The 23,972-nt window shown below is 45.4% G+C and overlaps 1 protein-coding gene, 1 long non-coding RNA gene and 1 pseudogene across 5 annotated transcripts in view; 1 reads left to right on the forward strand and 2 right to left on the reverse strand.

Moving 5' to 3' along the window:
- LOC308478189 overlaps window positions 1-23,972 on the reverse strand; it is a 208,400-nt gene that overhangs the window by 102,234 nt on the left and 82,194 nt on the right. The window lies entirely within an intron of this gene.
- On the reverse strand, window positions 15,029-18,953 carry LOC308477607 (NADH dehydrogenase [ubiquinone] 1 alpha subcomplex subunit 8 pseudogene; annotated as a pseudogene). The gene is made up of 2 exons: window positions 18,917-18,953; window positions 15,029-15,594 (listed from the first exon to the last, which is right to left on the reverse strand). The product of its transcript is annotated as an NADH dehydrogenase [ubiquinone] 1 alpha subcomplex subunit 8 pseudogene (transcript).
- Window positions 22,483-23,972, forward strand: part of B3GNT7 (UDP-GlcNAc:betaGal beta-1,3-N-acetylglucosaminyltransferase 7) — a 90,163-nt gene continuing 88,673 nt past the window's right edge. For all 3 annotated transcript variants that reach the window (XR_013986872.1, XR_013986873.1, XM_081007526.1), the window contains exon 1: window positions 22,483-22,627. Coding sequence is in view for 1 of the 3 variants with exons in the window: in XM_081007526.1 (XP_080863652.1) it covers window positions 22,617-22,627 (11 nt within the window). In the remaining 2 variants the exon portion in view is untranslated. The remainder of the gene's footprint in view (window positions 22,628-23,972) is intronic.

The following is a 23,972-nucleotide window of genomic DNA, read 5'->3' on the forward strand; positions in this document are numbered from 1 at the left end:
CTATATCTATATCTATATCTATATCTGTATATCTCCTTAAAAATCTTATAACAGTAACACAAACTTTGTGAGTGCTCACTGGAAGGACAGATCGTGAAGCTGAGGCTCCAATACTTTGGCCACTTCATGAGAAGAGAAGACTCCCTGGAAAAGACCCTGATGGTGGGAAAGATGGAGGGCACAAGGAGAAGGTGACGACAGAGGACAAGATGGTTGGACAGTGTTCTCGAAGCTACAAACATGAGTCTGACCAAACTGCGGGAGGCAGTGGAAGACAGGAGTGCCAGGCGTGCTCTGGTCCAGGGGGTCACGAAGAGTCGGACACGACTAAACGACTAAACAACAACAACACAAACTTTGAAGCTGGGTTCACGTTGTGGGTGAAGAAACTGTCTTAGTGCTTATCTTGACCCCAAGGGAGTTCTTACACTCCGTGGCACGATGGCGGTGGGTGAGGGGTCCCTGATACAGAGACCTGACTTAAACATTTCAGGGATAAGAAGCAGCCTTGAAGCCACGCTTTGAGACAAAGAGTGCTTGCATTTTCTGAGGCTGTGATCTGGCAATAAGGAATTAGAAAGGAAGCACATGTCATAGTCACTAGCAAAATACTTCTAACCCATAAAGCAATGGATCTGAAACATAATTTACTCATTTCAAGCAAAAAAAGAAGACCCCTTGTTGTTTCTTTGTTTGATAGGTAGGTTGACGATGATTAGCTGTTGGGTCACTGTCCTGGCCAGTGGAGTTTCTCCACCTAACAGATTTCCACAGTGACCCTTGAATTCATCCCAGAAAAGGTCAATTTCTGTGAGGCTTGGTTGGTACATATAGGAACATTTATTATACATATAAGACCTTAATTTTTTTATTACGCTTGGTAGCATTTGCAGCTGCTTTAAAGGCCTTCCAAGCCAAACTGCTTTCCTCTTTCCTAACAAGCTTAGTCTTTCTCCTTTTAATAAAGCTTTGAGACTGAGCCATTTCCTTCCTAAACCCTGAATCTCTCTGGAGTCAGACTGGGGCATTTGTTGCATCGGGCATATTTATTTTCCCATTTGTAATTACCAAGGGGCAACTGGCTCAAGGCGGTTGTGACAGGGTGGAGTGGAGGTTGTCTTTGCTTATGTGATAACTCTTTCTGGAAACTCCTCACAGCTGCCAGTTTGTTCGCTTTTAGAAAACCAAGACCATTTTCTTGTTTCAGGGAATAGCGGAGCTCTGTGCAGCACCCAGTCTCACCTGAAGCAGAGAAAATAGCCAAACCCTGTTTGAGGAGCTGGGCTGCTTGGCAGAGAACGAAGAACTGGGAGAAGCCGGGATGGCGACAACAATGGGCTACTTTTGACTTGTACTGTCAAGGATACGGTGGAACAGACAGGATGCTCCTAACCGGTTGGCTGGTTGTCCCAGCGCTGATTTCAAACAGAAAAAGGGGGACTGAGGGCTTTGAAGGATAAAGAGCAGCTGTTTGTGGAAGCCTCTGCCCCTCCCCTGCAAAACACACACACACACACACACACACACACACACACACTATGCACTCCTTGTGATTTGCTTCAGGGGGGAAAAAGAACCTAGTGTTATCCAAGCGTGCCAGAGAGATCCCAGGGGCATCGAAGCTGTGAAAAGCGCAACAGTCTTCGGAGCCAAGCGCCGCTGAATGGAAGCAGTGTGTGTGGATGTTCAAGCACCTTCTGCAGGATGACTCAAGCAGACGGGCAAAGGCGGCTGCAGGGCAGAGAGAACTGCTGTGTTGGGGTTTGCAGATGCAGGCACACCCAGAACCTGGAGAGGGTGAGCAATTAAGGGCAGGGAAGCACGGGATTAACAGCTCAAGCAAAGGAGGCACAGTTCTTAAATCACTGCCTGCAAGACAAGCGCATTGCAGGCATTTGGTGCGGAACAACTATCTTCTAAAGGGTGGTTCCGCTGTTGTAAACAAAATCTGGCCTTCTTCCCGTATGGGGTCTCCAAGAGCCTGTATAGAGTCCTTACGTAGGTTCCCTATCGGTAGGAGAAAATAACAGAGGCCAACCAAAGAATATTGAGAAGCAAAGCAGCTAGTAAGCCTGATCTTTATTGATCTGTTGCAACAGGGTGCTCCCCTCACACGCAGGAAAGGAGGAGGACCTCGAACAATGGCGCACAAGGCCTTATATAGACATTTTAAATTCCCTGCTCTGGAGCTCAAGACCACCCCTCTGTACATCATACATACATCACAGAAGGGGCGTAGCTCAAGACCACCCCCCAGATACATCATACCTACCTCACAGAAAGGGCGGTCTACAGCAGAAATCTGAGTGTGTTGTTTATTCCTGTTGTCATTTACCTCCTGTCTGGCAGGTTACCTGCTTAATGGTCACTTGATTGGATTGCCTGGGGGGCCTGGCCAGTCTTTTGTAATGATAAATACTTACCGTATTTTTTGCTCTATAAGACTCACATTTCCCCTCCTAAAAAGTAAGGGGAAATGTATGTGCGTCTTATGGAGCGAATGCAGGCTGCACAGCTATCCCAGAAGCCAGAACAGCAATAGGGATTGCTGCTTTCGCTGCGCAGCGATCCCTCTTGCTGTTCTGGCTTCTGAGATTCAGAATATTTTTTTTCTTGTTTTCCTCCTCCAAAAACTAGGTGCGTCTTGTGGTCTGGTGCGTCTTATAGAGCGAAAAATACAGTAGTTCCTGAGCCAGGTCACAGGCTCACACCCTATTCATATCTTAAATGTGCCCTTAAGACAGGATTTGTGAGGAAAGAGACAATGGGGCGGCTTTTCCATTTTCCTCTGACTTTGCATAGAAAACATTTGGGCAGTCTGGGAGCCAAAATGTCTTCATGGCTGCTTTCCTGTACTGCTTCAGACCTGTGGTACATTGGTAAATTTATGAATATTTAATATATACCTAAGACCTTAAAATTCTTATCACACCACACAGTATGCAAAAGCTAGCCTTAGTCTGACTCAGCAGAGAGAGGCAGTCGATCACAGCTCCCCTGTATGAACCACATCTGGACACCAGAAGAACAGCCCTGCTGGATCAGACCCAGAGCATCCTCTCTCACAGCTGCCCATCCAGATGGCGCAACAGGAAGCCCTCAAGCAAAATTTGAGCATGAGAACCCTCTCCTGGGGTATTCAGAAGCATTGTTGCCTCCTGCTGTGGAGGCAGAGCAAGTCCTGGCTAGTAGACTTCGATAGCCCTCTCCTCCTCCATGAATTTCTCTTATCTTTCAAAGCCATCCTGTGGACATGAGTTCCGCAGTTTAATTGTCTGCTGCATTGGTCACATTTGTTGTTGCTTTTTTTAACAGCACACTCTGAATAGCTTAGGTGTGGCGCTAAGCCTTCTTTATGGTCCAGCTCTCACTTCCATACATCACTACTGGGAAAACCACAGCTTTTACTATACGGACCTTTGTTGGCAAGGTGATGTCTCTGCTTTTTAAGATGCTGGGTACATTTACCTTTACTTTTTTACAACTAAGACAAGAAGGGAAGCTGTGGATGTTGTTGGACTCCAGCTCCTATCATCCATTGGCCAGAATGCCCAGGGCTGGAGGGAGTTGAAGTCCAACAACATCTGGGGGATACACACTCTCTCTCTCTCTCTCTCTCTCTCTCTCTCACACACACACACACAGAGAGAGAGAGAGAGAGAGAGAGAGAGAGATAGATTGATGATAGATAGATAGATAGATAGATAGATAGATAGATAGATAGATATAGATATATAATCTGCTTTATACCCCTTTCTCCCCCATCTTTTAAGAATCTGACTTTTTACTATTGCATGCCGTGTTTTAAATTTCTGCTCATAATCATTTTTGCAGGAAGGTTTTCTGTGGGTGGGAATTGGTGAGGATCTGGAAAGCATAACCAAACACGACTGCCATCTTTTATTCACACAAAAATTGGCACCTTGAACTTAGTTTCTCTGAGCATGGGCAGAGTTCCTTTCCATGAGGTCCAGCAGCAAATACATTTTCCTGGCTGTGAGCACAGAAAGCTGCCCTTTGCTGTGAGGCCACCACTGCACATAAGCCAGTATTGCCTGTTCTGCGTGGAAGTTGCTCTCCAGGACGATACGCAAAGGACTCCCCCAGATTCTTTACTGATGACGCTGAGGATTAAAACTGAGACCTTACGAATGCAAAGCATGCTTATGCTATGGGTCAGTGGAAATAAGAGAAATGCAATAAGTTAAGAGGATTAGCATGAGCACGGCTATATGAATGCTTTGAAGAGATCTTACGCTGAGCACTTGCTTCTTGGGCGTATGAACTGGCCATGTTGAGAATCGAACGCAGTACATTCCGCATACCTGTCCCAGTCACAGGCCCTTCCCTACAGACCCTCTCGTAGATCAGCAGAGGTAGCGGGGGACTTGGCACTTCCACCACCCACAGGAGCTTGGCTAATCTGGAGGACTCTCTTTCCCAGGACGTGTGTCTGGCTCCTTCACTGTGCAGTTTTCTTTGTAAGCATTTGCCATGGCCCTTGACCCTTGATTATTTTTCATACATAAACATAATGAAAAAAGAAAAAGTTGACAATAATAAAGGAAAGAGAATGAAACAGGAAAAAAAGAAAAAGAAAAAAGAATATGAAACATACAATACAACAGATCATCACTTGACTATCACTTAATTAATTAATTAAAATCCATCTTCATAAACATATTATTTGGCTTCCTCAAATCTCTTCCATCTGAATTTCTTAGTAATTATATATAGCAGTTTCCAATATCATTATTTCATAAACCATATCACAGTCATAATCATATTTCCTTACTTTTCTTTTTGTACATTTTCTTATTTATATATTTAATCCCAATTTAATCCTATGCCTAGTTGATTATTTCAAGTGATTACATATCTTTAAGATTACAATATTTATTCAAATAGTCTTTAAATTTCTTCTAGTCTTCTTGGTGTTCCTCTTCTTACTGGTCGCGGATTCTCCCGGTGAGATCAGCCAGCTCCCTAAACTCCATCATCTTCATCTGCCATTCTACCGTTGGTTCCAAGACTTTGGCCTCTTCATGAGAAGAGGAGACTCCCTCGAAAAGACCCTGATGCTGGGAAAGATGGAGGGCACAAGGAGAAGGGGACGACAGAGGACGAGATGGTGGGACAGTGTTGTCGAAGCTCCCAGCAGGAATTTGACCAAACTGCGGGAGGCAGTGGAAGACAGGAGGGCCTGGTGTGCTCTGGTCCATGGAGTCACAAAGAGTCGAACATGACTAAACGACTAAACAACAACCACACACGCAGAGCAGCTGCTGCACCCACTGAGCTGTGTCCCTTCACTATTAGGCTTCTAGAGAGCACCCTTTTAATCATCTTGTTAAAAAAAATATTGCCCCCCAAGGTGAAAGACTTCCGGGAAAAGATTTATAATGAATTGAAAAAAATGTTGAAATATACATTTCTAAAGAAACCAGAGGCCTTTCTTCTTGGAATAACAGGTTTGGAATTGCCCAAGAAAGGTGTTAAATTATTTTTGTATGCCACAACTGCTGCTCGAATTTTACTAGCTAAGAACTGGAAGACTCAGGAAATACCAACAGTGGAAGATTGGCAGGTGAAAATGATGGAATTTTCAGAGCTAGCCGACCTGACCGGAAGAGTCCGCGACCAGAAGGAGGAGGAGTTCCAGGAAGAATGGAAGAAATTTAATGACTATTTAGTTAAATATGTTAAGTTAAATTAGTTGGAAAAACCTTGCAAATACCGGACAGGCTTAGGACTACAATATGTATTATGTGATGGATTAATATGTTTAATACGGAATTGGGAAGAAAGAAAGATGTCAAGAGATAAAGTTAATTTTATAAGAACACTGATTTGGAAAACCGTTAAAATGATATATATTGAGGAAGTCACTAAACTATGTTAATTAAATCAAGCTTTATAAAGACTATGATCTATGTTTGTTTGTTTATATGTGTGTATTTGTTTGTTTAAATTTTTGTGAAAAACCAATAAAAATTAAAAATAAAATAAAATAAAATATTGCCTTCTCGGCTTGATATGAGCAAAGAATTTTATGGACTGTATGCAATCACTCTTAAATTACTAAGTGCTTAAGCTGGTGGTAATTAATTCCTGGTGCCTCCCAGCAGAGCCCTATGCATATATTTCCCAAGTGTCCTGCTTTCCTAAGGGACAATCCCTGTTTCCTGGTTTCTCCCCCTGGCAAATCAATCTTATCGGACTCTCTTTTGTCTTTTAAATTTCCAAGCTCAAATGTATACATTGGGAGATTAGCTGGTGCCCCTTCATTGCAGATTGAATTTCTGCCTCCCCAGGACACTGTGAAAGGCGCCATTCTCCAATAAAAGGTCTTCAAAAGGAGGTCCGTGGCGAAATTACTGAATGAGAATTAATTAGCAAATATGTTTAGGATTCAGTGGAGATCAAGTGCTTTCTCTCTCTTTCCCCCCACTGCAGGCTGCAAACGGGAGCCCAGCAACAGCTAAGATTTTTATCGCCAAGATTTTGTTACCAGTTCCGTGTTTATCTTTTGTATATTTGAACTTTGCAGAAATTGTCTCAGAGGGCCTAACTCTTGTACTTCACGACTTTGAGCCCATGCATTATTTTAATAGACTGATTGATAAAATTTATATAGCATTATATGGTTTAGAGAAAGAATCATCCAATCAATGTATCAGTACCAACAACAAAAAGTTAAAAGCAACTATCTAAAACATTAAGAAAATAATTAAAATTAGCTATAAGCTAAGACCAGATTAAAACACCTGCCATCATTCTATATGTCTGGAGAGGCTTACCTAAACAAAAAATGTTGACAAGTATACAGTGAAGAAGAAGTTTGCCTGGTGTCAAGAGGCAGGGAGTTCCACAGGATGGGTGCTGCCAAGCTAAATTTTTGAATTCTTACAAATACAAACGAGAATTGTGTGGTACCTGTTAGTTCCACCAATCAAAGCAGCTGATGGGGTGATAAACAGGTCCCAAGACGTTGAAGGTTTTCATGTACTAGTAGGGTAACACTGCTTTGTCCCTTCTTCATGGGAACATGAGAGCTAGTGTAGTGGTTAGGGTGTCAGAGTAGGACCTGGGAGACCAGGGTTCGAATCACCCTCAGCCAGGAAGCTCACCGGGTGACCTTGGGTGCCAGTCACTGCCTTTCCTCTGTTGTAAACAAAAATCTGCCCCCCTTCCCTTATGGGGTATCCAAGAGCCCGTATAGAGTCCTTACATAGGTTCCCTATTGGTAGGGGGAAATAACAGAGGCCAACCAGAGAATATTGAGAAGCAAAGCAGCTCATAAGCCTGGTCTTTATTGATCTGTTGCAACAGGGTGCTCCCCTCACACGCAGGAGAGGAGGAGGACCCCAAAAATGCTATGCAAGGGCTTATAAAGACTTTTGAAATTCCCATCCTCTAGATCAAGACCACCCCCCCAGATACATTATACCTACATCACAGAAAGGGCGGTCTACAACAGAAATCTGACTGCTTTGTTTGCCTCCTGTCTGCCAGGTTACCTGTTTAATGGTCACTTGATTGGATTGCCTGGGGAGCCTGTCCAGTCTTTTGTAATGATAAATACTTAGTTCCTGAACCAAGCCACAGCCTCACACCCTAGTCATATCTTAAATGTGCCTTTAAGACAGGATTTGTGAAGGAGGAGACAATACGGAGGCTTTCCATTTTCCTTTGACCTTGCAGAGAAAACATTTTCTCAGTTTGGGAATCAAAATGGTTCCAGGTCGGTCTTCCTGTGCTGATCTTGGTTGGTACATTTATGAACACTTAAAATATATCTAAGACCTCAAAATTCCTATCACACCGCCTAACCTACTTCGCAGGGTTTTTGCCCTGGGGATAAAATGGGGAGGGGGAGAACTACATGAGTGTGATGGCCTGGGAATCCGATTCAGAGGCTGAACCGGAGGAATCCCAGCCTGCACAGGAGTCCCCGCTGAACTGGGGCAGGGCCTTGATTCTGAAGCGCCTGCACCTGTGCCGGATCCTTAGGAGCAGGCACCAGGTGAATCCACTCTGGCTCCGGAGGTGGTTGAGGACTCAGTGCCTACAGGTGAGTCTCCCCCTGGGTCCAGTAACCCTTCAGCCTCTCCTGAACTGCAGAGGCTCAGGGCAGAGAGGCGGAGGGAACTGCTTTCTCCCAGGAGGAGTGCTCGCCTTAAGGCCAGGAGAGGCGGGTCTCCTGGGGGCCGGGACCGCCCCTGGCCTCAGAGAAGATAAAGGCCAGTCAGCCCGGTCCCAGGTTGCGGGAGCAACGTCGTTGAAGAGCTGTTTCGGCCAGCACCCAGTCCAGTTCCCCCCAGAGTTCCTGTCCTTGCCCGGCTCCTCGCTGTGGACCCCGCTGCACCCGTGGAGGACTGTCCGCCGACCCTCGACTCAGGTGCTGGACCTCGCCCCACGGTAACCTCCCCCCTGGACCAGCACAGTGAGCCTCCGTGAGGTGGGATAGGAAGAAGAAGAAGAAGAAGAAGAAGAAGTCTTGAAGCAGAGGTTGGGTGGTCAAAGGGATGAGGGTGGCGCTGTGGTCTAAACCACTGAGCCTCTTGGGCTTGCTGATCAGAAGGTTGGTAGTTCGAATCCTTGTGACGGGATGAGCTCCCGTTGCTCTGTCCCAGCTTCTGCCACCTGCCAGTTAAAAAGCACACCAGTGTGAGTAGATAAATAGGTACCACTGCAGCGGGAAGGTAAACAGCATTTCTGTGCGCCAGAAGCGGTTTAGTCCAGCTGGCCACATGACCTGGAAAGCTATCTCTGGACAAATACCAGCTCCCTCAGCCTGAAAGCAAGATGAGCACCGCAACCCCATAGTTGCCTTTGGCTGGACTTAACCCGTCCAGGGGTGCTTTACCTTTACCTGGATGGTCACCTGTTAAGGATTTTTACCTGTGATTCCCTTGGGGGTCCCTTCCATCACCGCAATACTTTGTAATAAGGTGGAACCTCAAAAAAACTATGAAAAATAAAAAACAGGATGTTGCAAAGCTCACCTCTCCCTCTGTGAAAAACAACAACAGTGAACTGAAAGAGCATTGCAAAAATAAAATACATCACCTTTGGCAATATGTTGATATGCACCTCAGCCTTGCATCTCAGGCTTGGAAAAACCATTAGCATTATCTGAAACTGCATTTAATCTTCCTTGAGAAGATGCATATTGTGGTCTTCACCCTCAGGAGAAAGGCTCTTCCAGACGTCCCAGGCCCCGGCCTCATCTGTATGCATGCCCTTCCTGGAAAAAGAATCTCTTTGTTCATCTATATCAGAGACTGGCTTTAGCATCTGGGAGGGAATCCTGTGGAATTTCCCATCATCCCCTCCCCCTTATCCTGGGTGCAGCCCGGAATACCTAATTAGTCTTGGAGGAATATCTTACTTTTGGGAACTGATTTATCCCAGGTCGGAGCAGAGATGGAGAAAGAAAAGGGTGTTGGCCCATAATCAGAAGAGAACTGGGCTTTGTTTTACAGTTTCATCAGTCATTTGGCTTCCCCCAAAAATATCCAACCCCCTTTTCAGTGTGGTTCTCCCCAGCCTCACATCAACCCTAGGCTGAGAGGCAGGGGCTGGGGGGGGGGGGGGCGCGCGGGTCCAAGGTCACCCTCTGAGTGGAGAATTTAAAAGAAAACTGCCGGCATCATAACGCCATTAGACAAATCTATGGTGCAGCCAGGGATGGAGAACTTTAAAGCGTTAAGATCAGAATGTGGAAAATATGAAAACAACGAGAAGAGGCAGGAATATTGGAAATAAAAAAAATCCTTCCAGTAGCACCTTTAAGACCAACTAAGTTAGTTCTTGGTATGAGCTTTCGTGTGCAAGCACACTTCTTCAGATACACTGTATCTGAAGAAGTGTGCTTGCACACGAAAGCTCATACCAAGAACTAACTTAGTTGGTCTTAAAGGTGCTACTGGAAGGATTTTTTTTATTTTGATTATGGCAGACCAACACGGCTACCTATCTGTAACAGGAATATTGGAGATATTCTTCAGAGGTCCAGACCATGGGGAGCCCGGAAAAATTAATAATCAACAATTTGGACTGTAATTTGGTCATTTTTTAATTTTAGTTTATTGGTTTTAATTGGATTATGATGTGGATATGTTGATAGGCTGTTTTTTTTGGGAAATCAATAAAAATGATTTTTTTTTTTAAAAAAAAGACAAATCTATGGTGCAACTGCAGTTTTGGGATATTGTGTGCCATTCTGGCCGCCTCACCTGACAAAGGATATTGTAGATTTGGAAGACGTTCAGAAAAAGGCAACCCAAAGGAGCAAGGAGCAATGAAGAAGAGTTGGAGAGTTGGGGACTTTTTAGAGATCCCCGTTCTCATGAGTCCTTTGTTTGGGGTCATTGCATGCGCCAGTTGTTGTGCTTAAGCCCCGTTCTGCCCTCTTCTGTGGCTGAAAACGGCCCGGGCATTGGCAGTGGCACATCAATTGGTAGTTGTGCAACATGGTTGGCACCTGCACTTCATGCAGCGCACAGTTAGACTGTGGAACTCCCTGCCACAGTGATGGCCACCAACCTAGATGGCTTTTGAAGAGGATTAGACAAATTTGTGGAGGAGGAAAGGGTTATCGATGGTTGCTAGGCAGGATGGCTCTGCACTTCTGAATCCTAGTTGCTGGAAACCACAGGAGGGGAGGCCTGATCCTGCAACAGGCTCTTCTTCTGTCTGCATGAACGTGGGTCTCTCTCCGCTTGCCCCCTGCCCCATCCTGATCTGACACTGTTGTAAACAAAAATCTGCCCTTTTCCCTTATGGGGTATCCAAGAGCCCATATAGAGTCCTTGCGTAGGTTCCCTATTGGTAGGAGAGAATAACAGAGGCCAAGCAGAGAATATTGAGAAGCAAAGCAGCTCGTAAGCCTGATCTTTACATGCTGCTTGTGTGTAAAAACAAAGCCATCGGCCTTGAAGGGCTTTGCAAAAAGAATATAATGAATTAAAACCAGTTAAAAAACTATTCAAAACATAAAACGTGAAAATCAACAATGAGGTAAAAACCAGTGTAAAAGACATTTAAACATTCTAAATGTATGCCTAAACAAAAATGTCTATAGCAGTGAAGGACTCTGCCTGATGTCAATAGGCAGGAGTGCTGTCACACTGAAATAATTATTTATTAGAACTGTGGAACGCATATTATTGTGGTTTTAATTGTGGAGGTTTAAGCTGTGATGTTGTGTCATTGGTTTTTATATTTTGTGAGCTGCTTAGAAGCCTTTCTGCATAAAATTCCCCCAGCAGTGCTGAACAGGGAGCAATAAAAGAAACAGAACTTGCAAGGAGAAAGCTATTAACATTGCAGTGGACCTTCTCAGCAAATACCATATTCTCAGCAAATATTCCAATGTCGTTTTTGACCCAAAAGATCATCATGTTTGATCATCCCTCTCGCCGAAGAGATCCCAGGTATGTTTTAATTAATTTTATCATGCTGAATCTCCAGTGGTTTGACCCAGAGAAGCCAACTAAAATAATCTTCTTTCACAAAATGCCACCACCGTAACGCTTGCTTGGCTGCCACTGACCAGACTTCACGCCCGTGCCTCCCAAACTTTTCCGGGTCACCTCCCCCTTTGTTCCACATCCCTGGTGCCCCCTACCTAACCCTATAAAAAGCAGTATTCAGAAGAGCGGTTTGCACAACCCCACCAAGGAAGATAAAATAAAATTCTAAACTGTAACAATTAATTGCACATTGGTTCAAAACCCAGTTAAAACTATTTAGTCTCAACAGTTCAGCAAAGCTGGTGGACTTGATCCAGGGAAACCAGATTTTCAAAGTCTGGTAGTCACTGATCCCGCCCCAAGCCCCCTTGCTTCTTAGCGCCCCCCCCCCCAGCTCATCCCTGGGGGGCAGCACCACAAACCTTGCGAACCACTTCTTTAGACTTTTAATATTTTTGCTGCAGCTGCGTGTGCCTCTCCCGCTTGCCATTTTGCTGCAAATCATAGCTGTCAAGCGTCCCTTATTTGGCGGGAAACTCCCTTATCCCAGCGCCGTGTCCCGCTGCTGTCCCTTATTGATGATGTCCCTTAAATTTCCTGGGTATCAAAGGAAGCAGCTCCTCTCCCTCCCTCCCTGCCGGCCAGGGAGGAGGGAGGCTCCAACTGTATTGCTTGGCTGCCCGGCCCCCCCCCCGGCCTCCTCTCACCAGCCTCCGCCCGCGGGAACCCCTCCCCGCCGGACTGGCGGGAGCCTCGGGCCCTTCCACCACCATCCTCCTCGCGGCTGCCGAACTGAGCATCTCTGCCTGGGGCCTCCCCTCTGCCCGTCGCCGCCGCTCCCGCTAGCCATACTGCGGCTGCGCCGCCGAAGGACCCGGATGAGATGGGCAGCCTGGCATGGCCTGTGAATTGCTGAGGAGCCTTGAGAGGAGAGCGAGGGCAACCAGAGAAAGCAGTTCAGAGAGAGGAGGAAGAGGAGGAGGCGGAGGCGCGGGCAGGTGTTCCAAGGGCTACAAGGGAAGGACCGCAAGTGCTTCTCCCATAGATTTGTAGTGGTAGACTAGCATAGATGGTCTGATCTGCGGGTTTACTTCGGAGGCTATTCCCCCCCGCCTCCTGCCCCACCTGATGGAATTGAGAGCTGCAGATGGAGCACGAGAGAAAAGATACAGAACTGCAGCAGCATCTTCGTAGCTTAGACTTCATTTTGCCCGAAAAGTGGTTGCTGCTTGTACAGTGGTACCTCGCAAGACGAATGCCTCGCAAGACAAAAAACTCGCTAGACGAAAGGGTTTTTTGTTTTTTGAGCTGCTTCGCAAGACGATTTTCCCTATGGGCTTGCTTCGCAAGACGGAAACGTCTTGCAAGTTTGTTTCCTTTTTCTTAACACCGTTAATACAGTTGCGACTTGACTTCGAGGAGCAACTCATAGAACACGGTGTGGTAGCCTTTTTTGAGGTTTTTAAAGACTTTGGTGATTTTTGAAGCTTTTCCAAAACTTTCCCGACACCGTGCTTCGCAAGACGAAAAAAATCGCAAGACGACAAAACTCGCGGAACGAATTAATTTCGTCTTGCGAGGCACCACTGTAGTTATTTAATTGCAGTGTTTCATCGGCTGGTGTCTGGAGCAGCAACCTCTGGAAACGAAGGGCTAAAAACCGGCGCTGCTCTCCAAAATTACTTATCTGGTCCCTTTTAACTGGTTGACTAAAATCCCTTATTCTGGCTGCTGGTCCCTTATTTTCAAATCTGTAAGTTGACAGCTATGCTGCAAATCATCCTCCACATTCCTCCTCATCTACTAGGGGCTGGGAGTGCTTGGACCGCTCCCCCTCCCCAGCACCATCTCCTGAAGTAGCTGCATTCAGGACGCAGCTGTCATAAGCTCACAGAGCCTGGAAACCACTAGTACTCGTGGAAAGAATTTCTTAATAAGTGCAGGCCCTTTTATTTTTACTGCAATAGGAAATGATAACCACGATTTTTACTGCACCGCTGGGGCACTGAGTCTCCCGGACAGCTCCACTGCTCCCAGAGACCCGAAAAGCATCTCTGTTTGCAGATGTTGACAACGCCCATCTTCCATCAGGAGAGCCCAGCGGATCAGGCCAGGTGCCCATCTAGTGCAGCACCCCCTTCTCACAGTGGAAAACCAGATGCCCATGGGGCACACGCAAAACGACTGGTATTCCGAAGCGTTGCTGACTCTGTCTGGAGAGGCAGGGCAGAGCCATCTTGGCTAGGAGCCATCAAGAGCATTCTCCTCCATGAATTTGCCTAATCCTGTTCTGAAGCCATCTAGGTTGGTGGCCATCGCATGTCATGTGGCAGTGAGTTCCATAGTTCAACAGTGCACTACGTCAAGAAGTATTTTTATTTATTTTTTACCATTTGAAGTTTATTATCCTGGTTGTTGTCGTTTAGTCGTTTAGTCGTGTCCGACCCATGGACCAGAGCACGCCAGGCTCTCCTGCCTTCCACTGCCTCCCGCAGTTTGGTCAAACTCATGTTGGTAGCTTCGAGGACACTGTCCCATCTCGTCCCCTGCCGTCCCCTGCTCCTTGTGCCCTCCATCTTTCCCAACATCAGGGTCTTTTCCAGGAAGTCTTCTCTTCTCATGAGGTGGCCAAAGTATTGGAGCCTCATTTTCAGGATCTGTCCTTCCAGTGAGCACTCAGGGCTGATTTCCTTCCGAATGGAGAGGTTTGATCTTCTTGCAGTCCATGGGACTCTCAAGAGTCTCCTCCAGCACCAGAATTCAAAAGCATCAATTCTTTGGCGATCAGCCTTCTTTATGGTCCAGCTCTCACTTCCATACATCACTACTGGGGAAAACCATAGCTTTAACTATACGGACCTTTGTTGGCAAGGTGATGTCTCCGCTTTTTAAGATGTTGTCTAGGTTTGCCATCGCCTTTCTCCCAAGGAGCAGGCGTCTTTTAATTTCGTGACTGCTCTCACCATCTGCAGTGATCACGGAGCCCAAGAAAGTAAAATCTCTCACTGCCTCCATTTCTTCCCCTTCTATTTGCCAGGAAGTGATGGGACCAGTGGCCATGATCTTAGGTTTTTTTGATGTTGAGCTTCAGACCATATTTTGCGCTCTCCTCTTTCACCCTCATTAAGAGTTTCTTTAATTCCTCCTCACTTTCTGCCATCAAGGTTGTGTCATCTGCATATCTGAGGTTGATATTTCTTCTGGCAATCTTAATTCTGGCTTGGGATTCATCCAGCCCAGCCTTTTGCATGATGAATTCTGCATATAAGTTAAATAAGCAGGGAGACAATATACAGCCTTGTTGTACTCTTTCCCAATTTTGAACCAATCAGTTGTTCCATACCCAGTTCTAACTGTAGCTTCTTGTCCTCATAGAGATTTCTCAGCAGACAGATGAGGTGATCAGGCACTCCCATTTCTTTCAGAACTTGCCATAGTTTGCTGTGGTCGACACAGTCAAAGGCTTTTGGATAGTCAATGAAGCAGAAGTAGATGTCTTTCTGGACATCTTATTATCCTTAATGACTACCAAATACAGAGGGCATTCAAAACACACCAGGAAAGAGTTATTTACAGTCATCAAGAAGTCTGGCGTTGTTTTGAAGGAGCCAAGATAGCCAGTTTAAAAGTTAAAGAAGGACAACTTGCTTCCATATTTGGACGCCTGCAACTCGCCTTCAGTTGGTGGGTTTGGTTGTGGTCTTTGCCTAGAATGATAGGGATTCTCATTCTCACTGGCCGGTCAGTCTTCATTTTAGTGACCTTTGGCAGCTGTCCCATATCAGGTCTCACCCAGCCCAACTTATCCAGGACGCACTCATCCAAGACCGGCTGCTGCTTGCGCCAGTGGCGAAGCTCTAGCAGGTTATTATAGTCAATGCAAGTCCAGTATTGGGTTATTGGCTCCTCACAGTGCAGTTTAAGCTGCCTGAAGAAGTCCATTGCACACTTGTTCACTTCCTTGCCTTCCTTTAAACATTTCTGTGGGATCTTCTCTTCCCAGCGGCAAACATGAACTCCTTGTTGGGCTTGTCACACTGTGAGCCATAATGATGAGCTGCTGCTTTCAGAATGGCTGAGGTTCCATTCACCTCTGTGATAGGAATTTTGAGGTCTTAGATATATGGTAATGTTCATAAGTGTACCAACCAAGCACCTACATAGATCAGCACAGGAAGACTGACCTGGAACCATTTTGATTCCTAAACTGAGCAAATGTTTTCTCTGCAAGGTCAAAGTGGGAAACCTCCCCATTGTCTCTTTCCTCACAAAGCCTGTCTTAAAGGCACATTTAAGATATGAATAGGGTGTGAGCCTGTGACCTGGCCCAGGAACGAAGTATTTATCATCACAAAAGATTGGCCAGGTTACCCAGGCAATCCAATCAAGGTAACCTGGCAGACAGGAGATAAACAACACACTCAAATTTCTGTTGTAGACCGCCTTTTCTGTGATGTAGCTATGATGTATCTGAGGGTTGGTCTTGGGTTACACCCCTTCTGTGATGTATGTATGATGTTTCTGGGGGTGGTCTTGATCTACAGGGTCGCAATTTCAAAAGTCTTTATAAGGCCTTGCACGCCATTTTTCTGGGTCCTCCTCCTTTCCTGCGTGTGAGGGGAGCGCCCTGTTGCAACAGATCAGTAAAGATCAGGCTTACTAGCTGCTTTGCTTCTCAATATTCTCTGGCTGGCCTCTGTTCTTTTCTCCTACCAATAGGGAACCTATGTAAGGACTCTCTGTGGGCTCTTGGATACCCCATAGGTGAAAAGGGCAATTTTTGTTTACAACAGGGGCCAACTCCAAGTTCCCTGGAGGGAAGCAATCTGCTTCAAATGGGCCATGGGCCCTTCCCTGAAATTTCAGGGAAGCTAGAATTGATGCTTTTTTAATAAATAAATAAATAGTAAAGATCTTCTGTGCTTCCCATTGGCCTCAAAAGCCAACTTTCAAGCAGGTATGGTGCATTTTGCCTGCTAAAGAAAGTAAGGTCTGCTGAGTTTTCACCTTTCACCTTTCTATTAAAGGCACAGGACAGGAGCCTTGCCCGAAAAAAGGTTGGCAGCTCAACTGCTTCCTAGTTTACCATGCACATTTTGAAACTAGGCATGCTTTGAAAGCAATAATCCAGAGTATCTGATTAAAATGCCACCCAGCAGCCCTAACATTCCTCACAGAATTAAGAATTAAGCAAAATGGATTTCTGGTTTGATAAGGATCGTTTCATTTCATGCTGTGCTTTTGTGTTAACTGAGGAGTTTCAGGTCAGTGTTTTCTGCAGAATTTAGGCAGCAGTCCTGCACCCACTTACCTGGGAGTGAGCGGGACTTACTTCTGAGTAACCAGCCATGCAAGCTAAGCCTGCGGAAGTGAAAATCATAATTTACGAACAAATCTGGTCAGCGGTCTAGAATTAAAATGTTGCCCAGTGTGAGAGATTACCCAGTCTAGATGCTTAAGATGCCAGGGCTACAGGAAGGGGTTAAGAGGATAGAGACTTAAAAAACAAATATATATAATGAAATAAAACAGTATATCTGAGTCGGCTTTCTTTAACAGAAATATATGCAGCAGGTGCTGAGAACAATACAGCAAACGCAGGGTGTTTGCATAGTACAGGCGTTGTCACACTAAAATACTGATTTTTATCCTGTGTGAAACAAACATTCTACTCATTTTACATTCCACTTGCAAAAGTGGCAGCTCTGCATTTTGCTAAATCTGGTCTCCTGCACAAAATTTGGAATAATCTGGTACTTTAAACAGATTTAATCACTTTGCAATTGCCCTCTGCATTTATGTGGGGTGGGGATGCACTGGGAAAGAAAGGCACTCTGCACTCCAAGAGGAGCAGGAGGTCTCTCAGAATTATTTATCTGCATATACAAACCACAGAGCCTAGGGCTTGCCGGTCAGAAGGTTGGTGGTTCGAATCCCCGCGATGGGGTGAGCTCCCGTTGCTCAGTCCCTGCTCCTGCCAACCTAGCAGTTCAAAAGCAAGTAGATAAATAGGTACCACTCTGGCGGGAAGGTAAACGGCGTTTCCGGGCGCTGCTCTGGTTCACCAGAAGCGGCTTAATCATTCTGGCCACATGACCTGGAAGCTGTATGCCGGCTCCCTTGGCCAATAAAGCGAGATGAGCGCAGCAACCCCAGAGTCAGTCACGACTGGATCTAATGGTCAGAGGTCCCTTTACCTTTACCTTTACCTTTACCTTTACTGTCTACCCTGGTCCTGAATTAGGCGAACTCTGTAGAACAGAGCTTTCCAAACTTTTCTTTTTTTAAAAAAAAGATATTTATTAAAGTTTCAACATATTACAAAAATAAGAGAAAAAAGTAAAAGAAAAGAAAAAAACCAAAAATAAAAATACAAAGTAAAAACAGTTAAAAACAAATCAGTCTTTCCATATCTTATCTTTCATTTGCTTGTTACCCTGACCTTCTCACACCTCCCTTTTTTGTATTCCAGTTCAATTAGTTAATTCAGCAAATCCTTTCCCTCTTTTAATCTTTTCCCTCTTAATCTTTTATCTTAATATATTATAACTTTAGGTTATCACCTGTTAACAATCCATTTTTACGTATTCCTTTATAATATTGCTGCTAAAAACCACTTAACTTCAATCCAACAACATTCTAACATTCATTCAGAGTTTTCCAAACTTTTCATGCTGGTGACACACTTTTTAGACGTGCATCATTTCACGACACAGTAATTCTGTTTTACTAGTAAGGAGGAGGTTAAACTAACCCTTTTCCGGCCCCGAGAGGAACTCGTGGAGTGTTGTTCACACGACACAACCACGCACTATAGCCGACACACTAATGTATTGCGACACACAGTTTGGGAAGCTCTGCTGTGGAAGTTCTATCAGCAATCGGACCGAGGTCTGAGGCTTTAAATACAGGAACCGTTCCAGGGGGAAAAAACCTGAGGTTAATTTATTACAAAAGTCCACAGATAAAGAAAGCTAAATCCCCACCCAAATTTCTGATTCCCAACACAATGTTTGCTCATTGCATCATACAACACATAAATCCTGGTCAATCACTAATCTTTAAGCAATGTTTCCTGGTTTGAGTAATAAGACCACAGTTAAAGCTAGATTGATCAGAGACCATTTTAAACAAACTGAGAGACCAGGTTTCTATGCTCTCTTTCTCTCGCTCTCTCATTAAGGATCTCATTAGAACTTTTCCACAGGATCCGGTAATGATCTGGCTGCATGTCAGTCTTTGCTTATTAATTTATATTTTCTTTCTGCCTTTCCACACTGGCCAAGATAGCTAACAAAACGGAAACACAAAACACATATATGCAACACACACACACACACACACACACACACACACACAATCATCGGCCTGTGAAAACGCAGATCTTTAAACAACAACAGGCAAATGAGCCCATCAGGCTAAAGGTCTGTTCAAACCAGTAGTTCCCAAAGTTTTTCGTGCCTCTGACCCCATGGTTCCAAAAATTCATCCACAGAGCTCCCTGCCCGACCCTATAAAAAGCAGCATTCAGAATGGCGGTTTGCATGAAGGAAGATGATAACACCATAAAAAACAATTAATTGCGCATTGATTTGAATTCCAATTGAAACTAGTTAGTTTAATCCAACAAAACGGATGAACTTGATCCAGGTATACCAGCTTCTCAAAGTCTGATACTCATTTACATCTCCAGGAAATCTCACTGCCGCCCAGGGAGTTGTACCTCTCACTCTGGGAACCAGTGCTTTAAAAGTCCAAGGGCGATCCTAGTTTGGGTAAAATAACAAAGTTATTTTCAGTCATGTATAACTGCTGCATTTCAGTTTTGCCTGATACAGATTTCCGTGGATCAAAAAAAATGTGCACACCAAGCTAGACTGGTCCTTTACACATGTATAATTTCAATTTCTGTGTATCCCTGGGACTAAGAAGGTGACGTTGACCTACTGAAGGGCTTGGCATTGGCTCTTATCTCTTATCCATGAGACCAGAAAACCCTTGCAGATATCATCTTTATCAGAACGTCTGTTCCATACAATATAGGAATCAAGTCTTTAGTGTGGAACTCCCTTCCATATCTCTCTATTGTCTTTTATATGTGTCTGTTGAAGACCTTCCTTTTTTCAACAACCCCTTTGAAGCTGGATATTTTATTTGTCCCGATCCATATTTGCATCAGACCAGACCTTGTTTTCACATATGAAATGGCTTTCAATATATGGAATTGTTTTAAGTTGTTTTTACTGCTGACGCTCCATGCAATGCGATTCATAAACAGAACCACTTTTTTAAAAAATTAAATAATATTTTGTATCTTCAGGAACTAAATTCTACGCAGAAAGTATTCAGAGCTCATGCAGCCTCCAAGCTCAAGACTGGAATCCAATTTCTGGTTCCTGCATATTTTGACCTTGGAATCTGGCCTTGTTACTGTCTCTCTGTAATTAAATCTGTTATGAGGACTCTGGGTGGGAAGAGGGAAGTTTCAAATGCTAATGAGTCAAATGATTTGTTCACAATTCCAACTGTATATGCATATGCTGATTTGACAGCCCGTCAATCACCTCCAAGGAACAAGTCTATTTCTGACAGTACCTTTTAAAAACCGCCCTCTTTTTAGAACTTGCAAATTTTGGCATAATATTGCAGGAAATGAACCCTGTTCACCCAGAGCTTTTGGTGCTGCTCCTTGCTTTCATTAACCTGGAAGAACAGGTTGGGTCATCTGTAAAAATGTTTGCTTGGATACATTGCTGGCTGGATCAGACCCAAAGCCCCATCTAGCGCAGCATTCTGTTCTCACAGTGGCCAGCTTTCCCATGCATTAACTATTTTTACACATACGTATTTATTTTAACTGTGACAGCTGGACCATAAAGATGGCTGATCGCCGAAGAATAGATGCTTTTGAATTATGGTGCTGGAGGAGACTCTTGAGAGTCCCATGGACTGCAAGAAGATCAAACCTCTCCATTCTGAAGGAAATCAGCCCTGAGTGCTCACTGGAAGGACAGATCCTGAAGCTGAGGCTCCAATACTTCTCATGAGAAGAGAAGACTCCCTGTAAAAGACCCTGATGTTGGGAAAGCACAAGGAGAAGGGGACGACAGAGGACAAGATGGTGGGACAGTGTTCTCGAAGCTACCAGCATGAGTTTGACCAAACTGCAGGAGGCAGTGGAAGACAGGAGTGCCTGGCGTGCTCTGGTCCAGGGGGTCACGAAGAGTCGGACACGACTAAACGACTAAACAACAACAACAATTTATTTTAACTGACTACAGCTGGCTTTTCCAACACGGAAAGTGGCATTAGATTAGGAAGAGAACCAGGGCTGATGTTCCTGGACTACAAATCCCATAATCCCTGACCACTGACCCCCACTTGCTGGAGCTGATGGGAGCTGGAGTTCAACATCAAGCAGTTCTCCCCTCCCAGCACCCCCTCCAACAAGACAAAATCTTAAAAGAGAAAGCAATATATGTGTATATTTTTAAAGTCCTCCACCTCCTAACGCAGCCTTTGCCCATATATTTTGGAGTACAACTCCCATTGGCCCCAGAGACACACCTGGAGGGAACTGGGTTGCCCAAGTCTGCAGTAATTCAACCCATTTAGCCGTGATTCCTGCACTGCAAGGGGTTGGCCTAGATGACCTTTGGCTTCCATCCCCACTCTACAATTCTATGATTGCTTTTTTGAACAACAACAAAAAAGTATTTGCGATTGTAACCGACGGAACTACCCGCCACTGTAGACTGACTCCCCTTCCCAGGTCTCACGGTGATGTAAATTCTTTTTAAAAAAATCAATTCCAAAAGCAGGTCATGATTGCCGGCCATGCAATTCTACTCTCTGCCGAAGAATGCTGTGTGAGCTGCAAGCTTGCAGCCTGGAAGCAGGGCCAGATTTAGGTTTGATGAGGCCCTAAGCTACTGAAGGTAACGGGGCCCTTTATATGTCCAGCTGTCCTTTGTCAACAACAAATTGTCGCTATTTTTTGTGTTGTAAAGGGACCCCTGACCTTTAGGTCCAGTCGTGGCCGACTCTGGGGTTGTGGCGTTCATCTCACTTTATTGGCCGATGGAGCCGACGTACAGCTTCCGGGTCATGTGGCCAGCAGGACTAAGCCGCTTCTGGCAAACCAGAGCAGCACATGGAAATGCTGTTTACTTTCCCGACGGAGTGGTACCTATTTATCTACTTGCACTTTGATGTGCTTTCAAATTCCTAGGTTGACAGGAGCTGGGACCGAGCAACGGGAGCTCCCCCTGTTGCAGGGATTCGAACCGCCGACCTTCTGATCAGCAAGTCCTAGGCTCTGTGGTTTAACCCACAGCACCACCCGTGTCCCGTTTTTTGTGATGAATATATGCTATGTGGCAATTGATGGACCTAATAGGTATCTAAAGCCATTTGCACATAACAAAACATGTATTTTATCAAAGTATCTGTTGAACTGAAATACAATTAAGAAGAAGTATATTAATAGTGAAGTAATTATTAACTTAAAATGAATTTTTATTCATAACAAACCTAATAATGCAAACACGGGTTTTATTTTATTTGTTTTTTGTTTTATCTTTTGGAAACGTACATCCAGTTTTTGTTTCCTTTAAATTTTTTGGGGGCCCCCAAGAGAGTTGGGCCCTAAACTAGAGCTTGTTCAGGGAAGTTTTTAATGTGTGACATTTTAATGTATTTTTATTCTTCGTTGGAAGCCGCCCAGAGTGGCTGGGGAACAAATAATAAATTATTATTATTATTATTATTATTATTTATTATACTGTACGTCAATCCGGCACTGCCTGGAAGCTCCTTCTCCGAGATGCGCTCGCTCGCATCTAGCAGCCGCCGGGTGGGTGGGCGCGCGCGCGCGCGCACATGGAGCCCCGCAGCGGCGGAAGGGTTAAGCACCTGCGGGCGAGAGGCGCGCTCCTTGCTGGCTCCACCTTTCGGCCGAGCGAGAGGAGGGTCGGGCGGCGGCGGCGGCGGCGAGGCACTTCTCCTCCGGCTCAGAAGCTGGTGCCTTCCCCAGCCGCCGCCGCCGCCGCCTGCGCTCCGCGTGGGGACCCCAAGACGCCTCTCTTTGTGCTCCTCCAACCCAGAGAAACTTCTCCCGGCTCCGAGGCGTCCAGCATGTTCCAGTGGTGAGTGGAGCTCTTTTTCCAACGAGACCTCTTTGATTTGCACCTTTTCCAGCTGTGCGTTGCTCCAACTCCGAGGGTCCCTTTTTTGCTCTCCAAGACGCGCGTTTGAAGAATCGCCTCTTTCCTTCCCATCTTTCGCTGGCTAAACTGAGCATCCCAATCCAAGTCTTCTTCCTTCTTCTTTTTTCAGCGTGAGTTTTTCTCATCCTCCCTCCTTCAGTTGCCTTTCCTGCTAAAACACCATCCTAGGGGTTGTGATTAAAAGCGTGGAGCAGAGTGGTTTTCTTCAACTCCAGCTCTTGCTTTCAGAGTAACCCACCCCAGTACAGTGGTACCTCGGGTTAAGTACTTAATTCGTTCCGGAGGTCCGTACTTAACCTGAAACGTCTTAACCTGAAGCACCACTTTAGCTAATGGAGCCTCCTGCTGCTGCTGTGCCGCCGGAGCACGATTTCTGTTCTTATCCGGAAGCAAAGTTCTTAGCCCGAGGTACTATTTCTGGGTTAGCGGAGTCTGTAACCTGAAGCGTATGTAACCTGAAGCGTCTGTAACCCGAGGTACCACTGTATTCATCTTTTCTGTGCTTTGCTTCACTCGCCCCCATCCCATTTAATTTTTTTTTTTTATGCTCAGGCTTCAGTGTTCTTGTAAAAAACAAAAGGCGACAAGTTAAGTGGGCCTGGGGGTGGCTGGATGAAGATGTTGAAACCCTGCAGGGTGCAAAGTGCACATTCCATACTAGGGGATTTGTTAAAGAGGAGATCCGAATCAGAACTGGCGATATCTTAAGGCTGCCCTGGTGGCGAGACCTGGCTCGGAATGCCGTGTGCGTTTCTGGTTTTTGGACCTCGAAAAGGCTATTGTGGAGTTGGAAAAATGTTCAGAAAAGGGCGACACCCCCTCCGGAAAGGTTGCAGCGTTTGGGAATTCTTAGTGCAGAGAAAAAGCGAATTAAAGGGTTGGGGGGAACAATGGGAAAGATGTCTGAGATGGTGTCTAGAAAATGGACAGTGAGACGTTTTTCTCCGGCTTTCATAATCCTAAGGCACAGGGTCACCCAGGGAGCTGAAGGATAGGAGATTCAGGACAGAAACAAAGGAAGTTTTCCAGTGGCTTTCTGGCCACAGTGTAGATGTTCTGCCTCCCCTGTCAGGCAGTGCGCCTCTGAATGCCGGTTTTTGGACGCCACGGGAGGGGAGAGATTTCTTGCGCCCGGATACCACTTGCAGGTTCCCTGTGCTGTCTGTCTGCTTGGCCACTGGGAGCACAGGCTACTGGACTCGATGGGCCAGTTGCATTGCTCCGGCAAAGTTCATATTTTCTTTTACTGGCTGACAGTATATCA

The sequence above is a fragment of the Podarcis pityusensis genome, assembly GCF_964106645.2.
Source record: "Podarcis pityusensis genome assembly, chromosome: 5".
Classification (NCBI taxonomy): Eukaryota; Metazoa; Chordata; class Lepidosauria; order Squamata; family Lacertidae; genus Podarcis; species Podarcis pityusensis.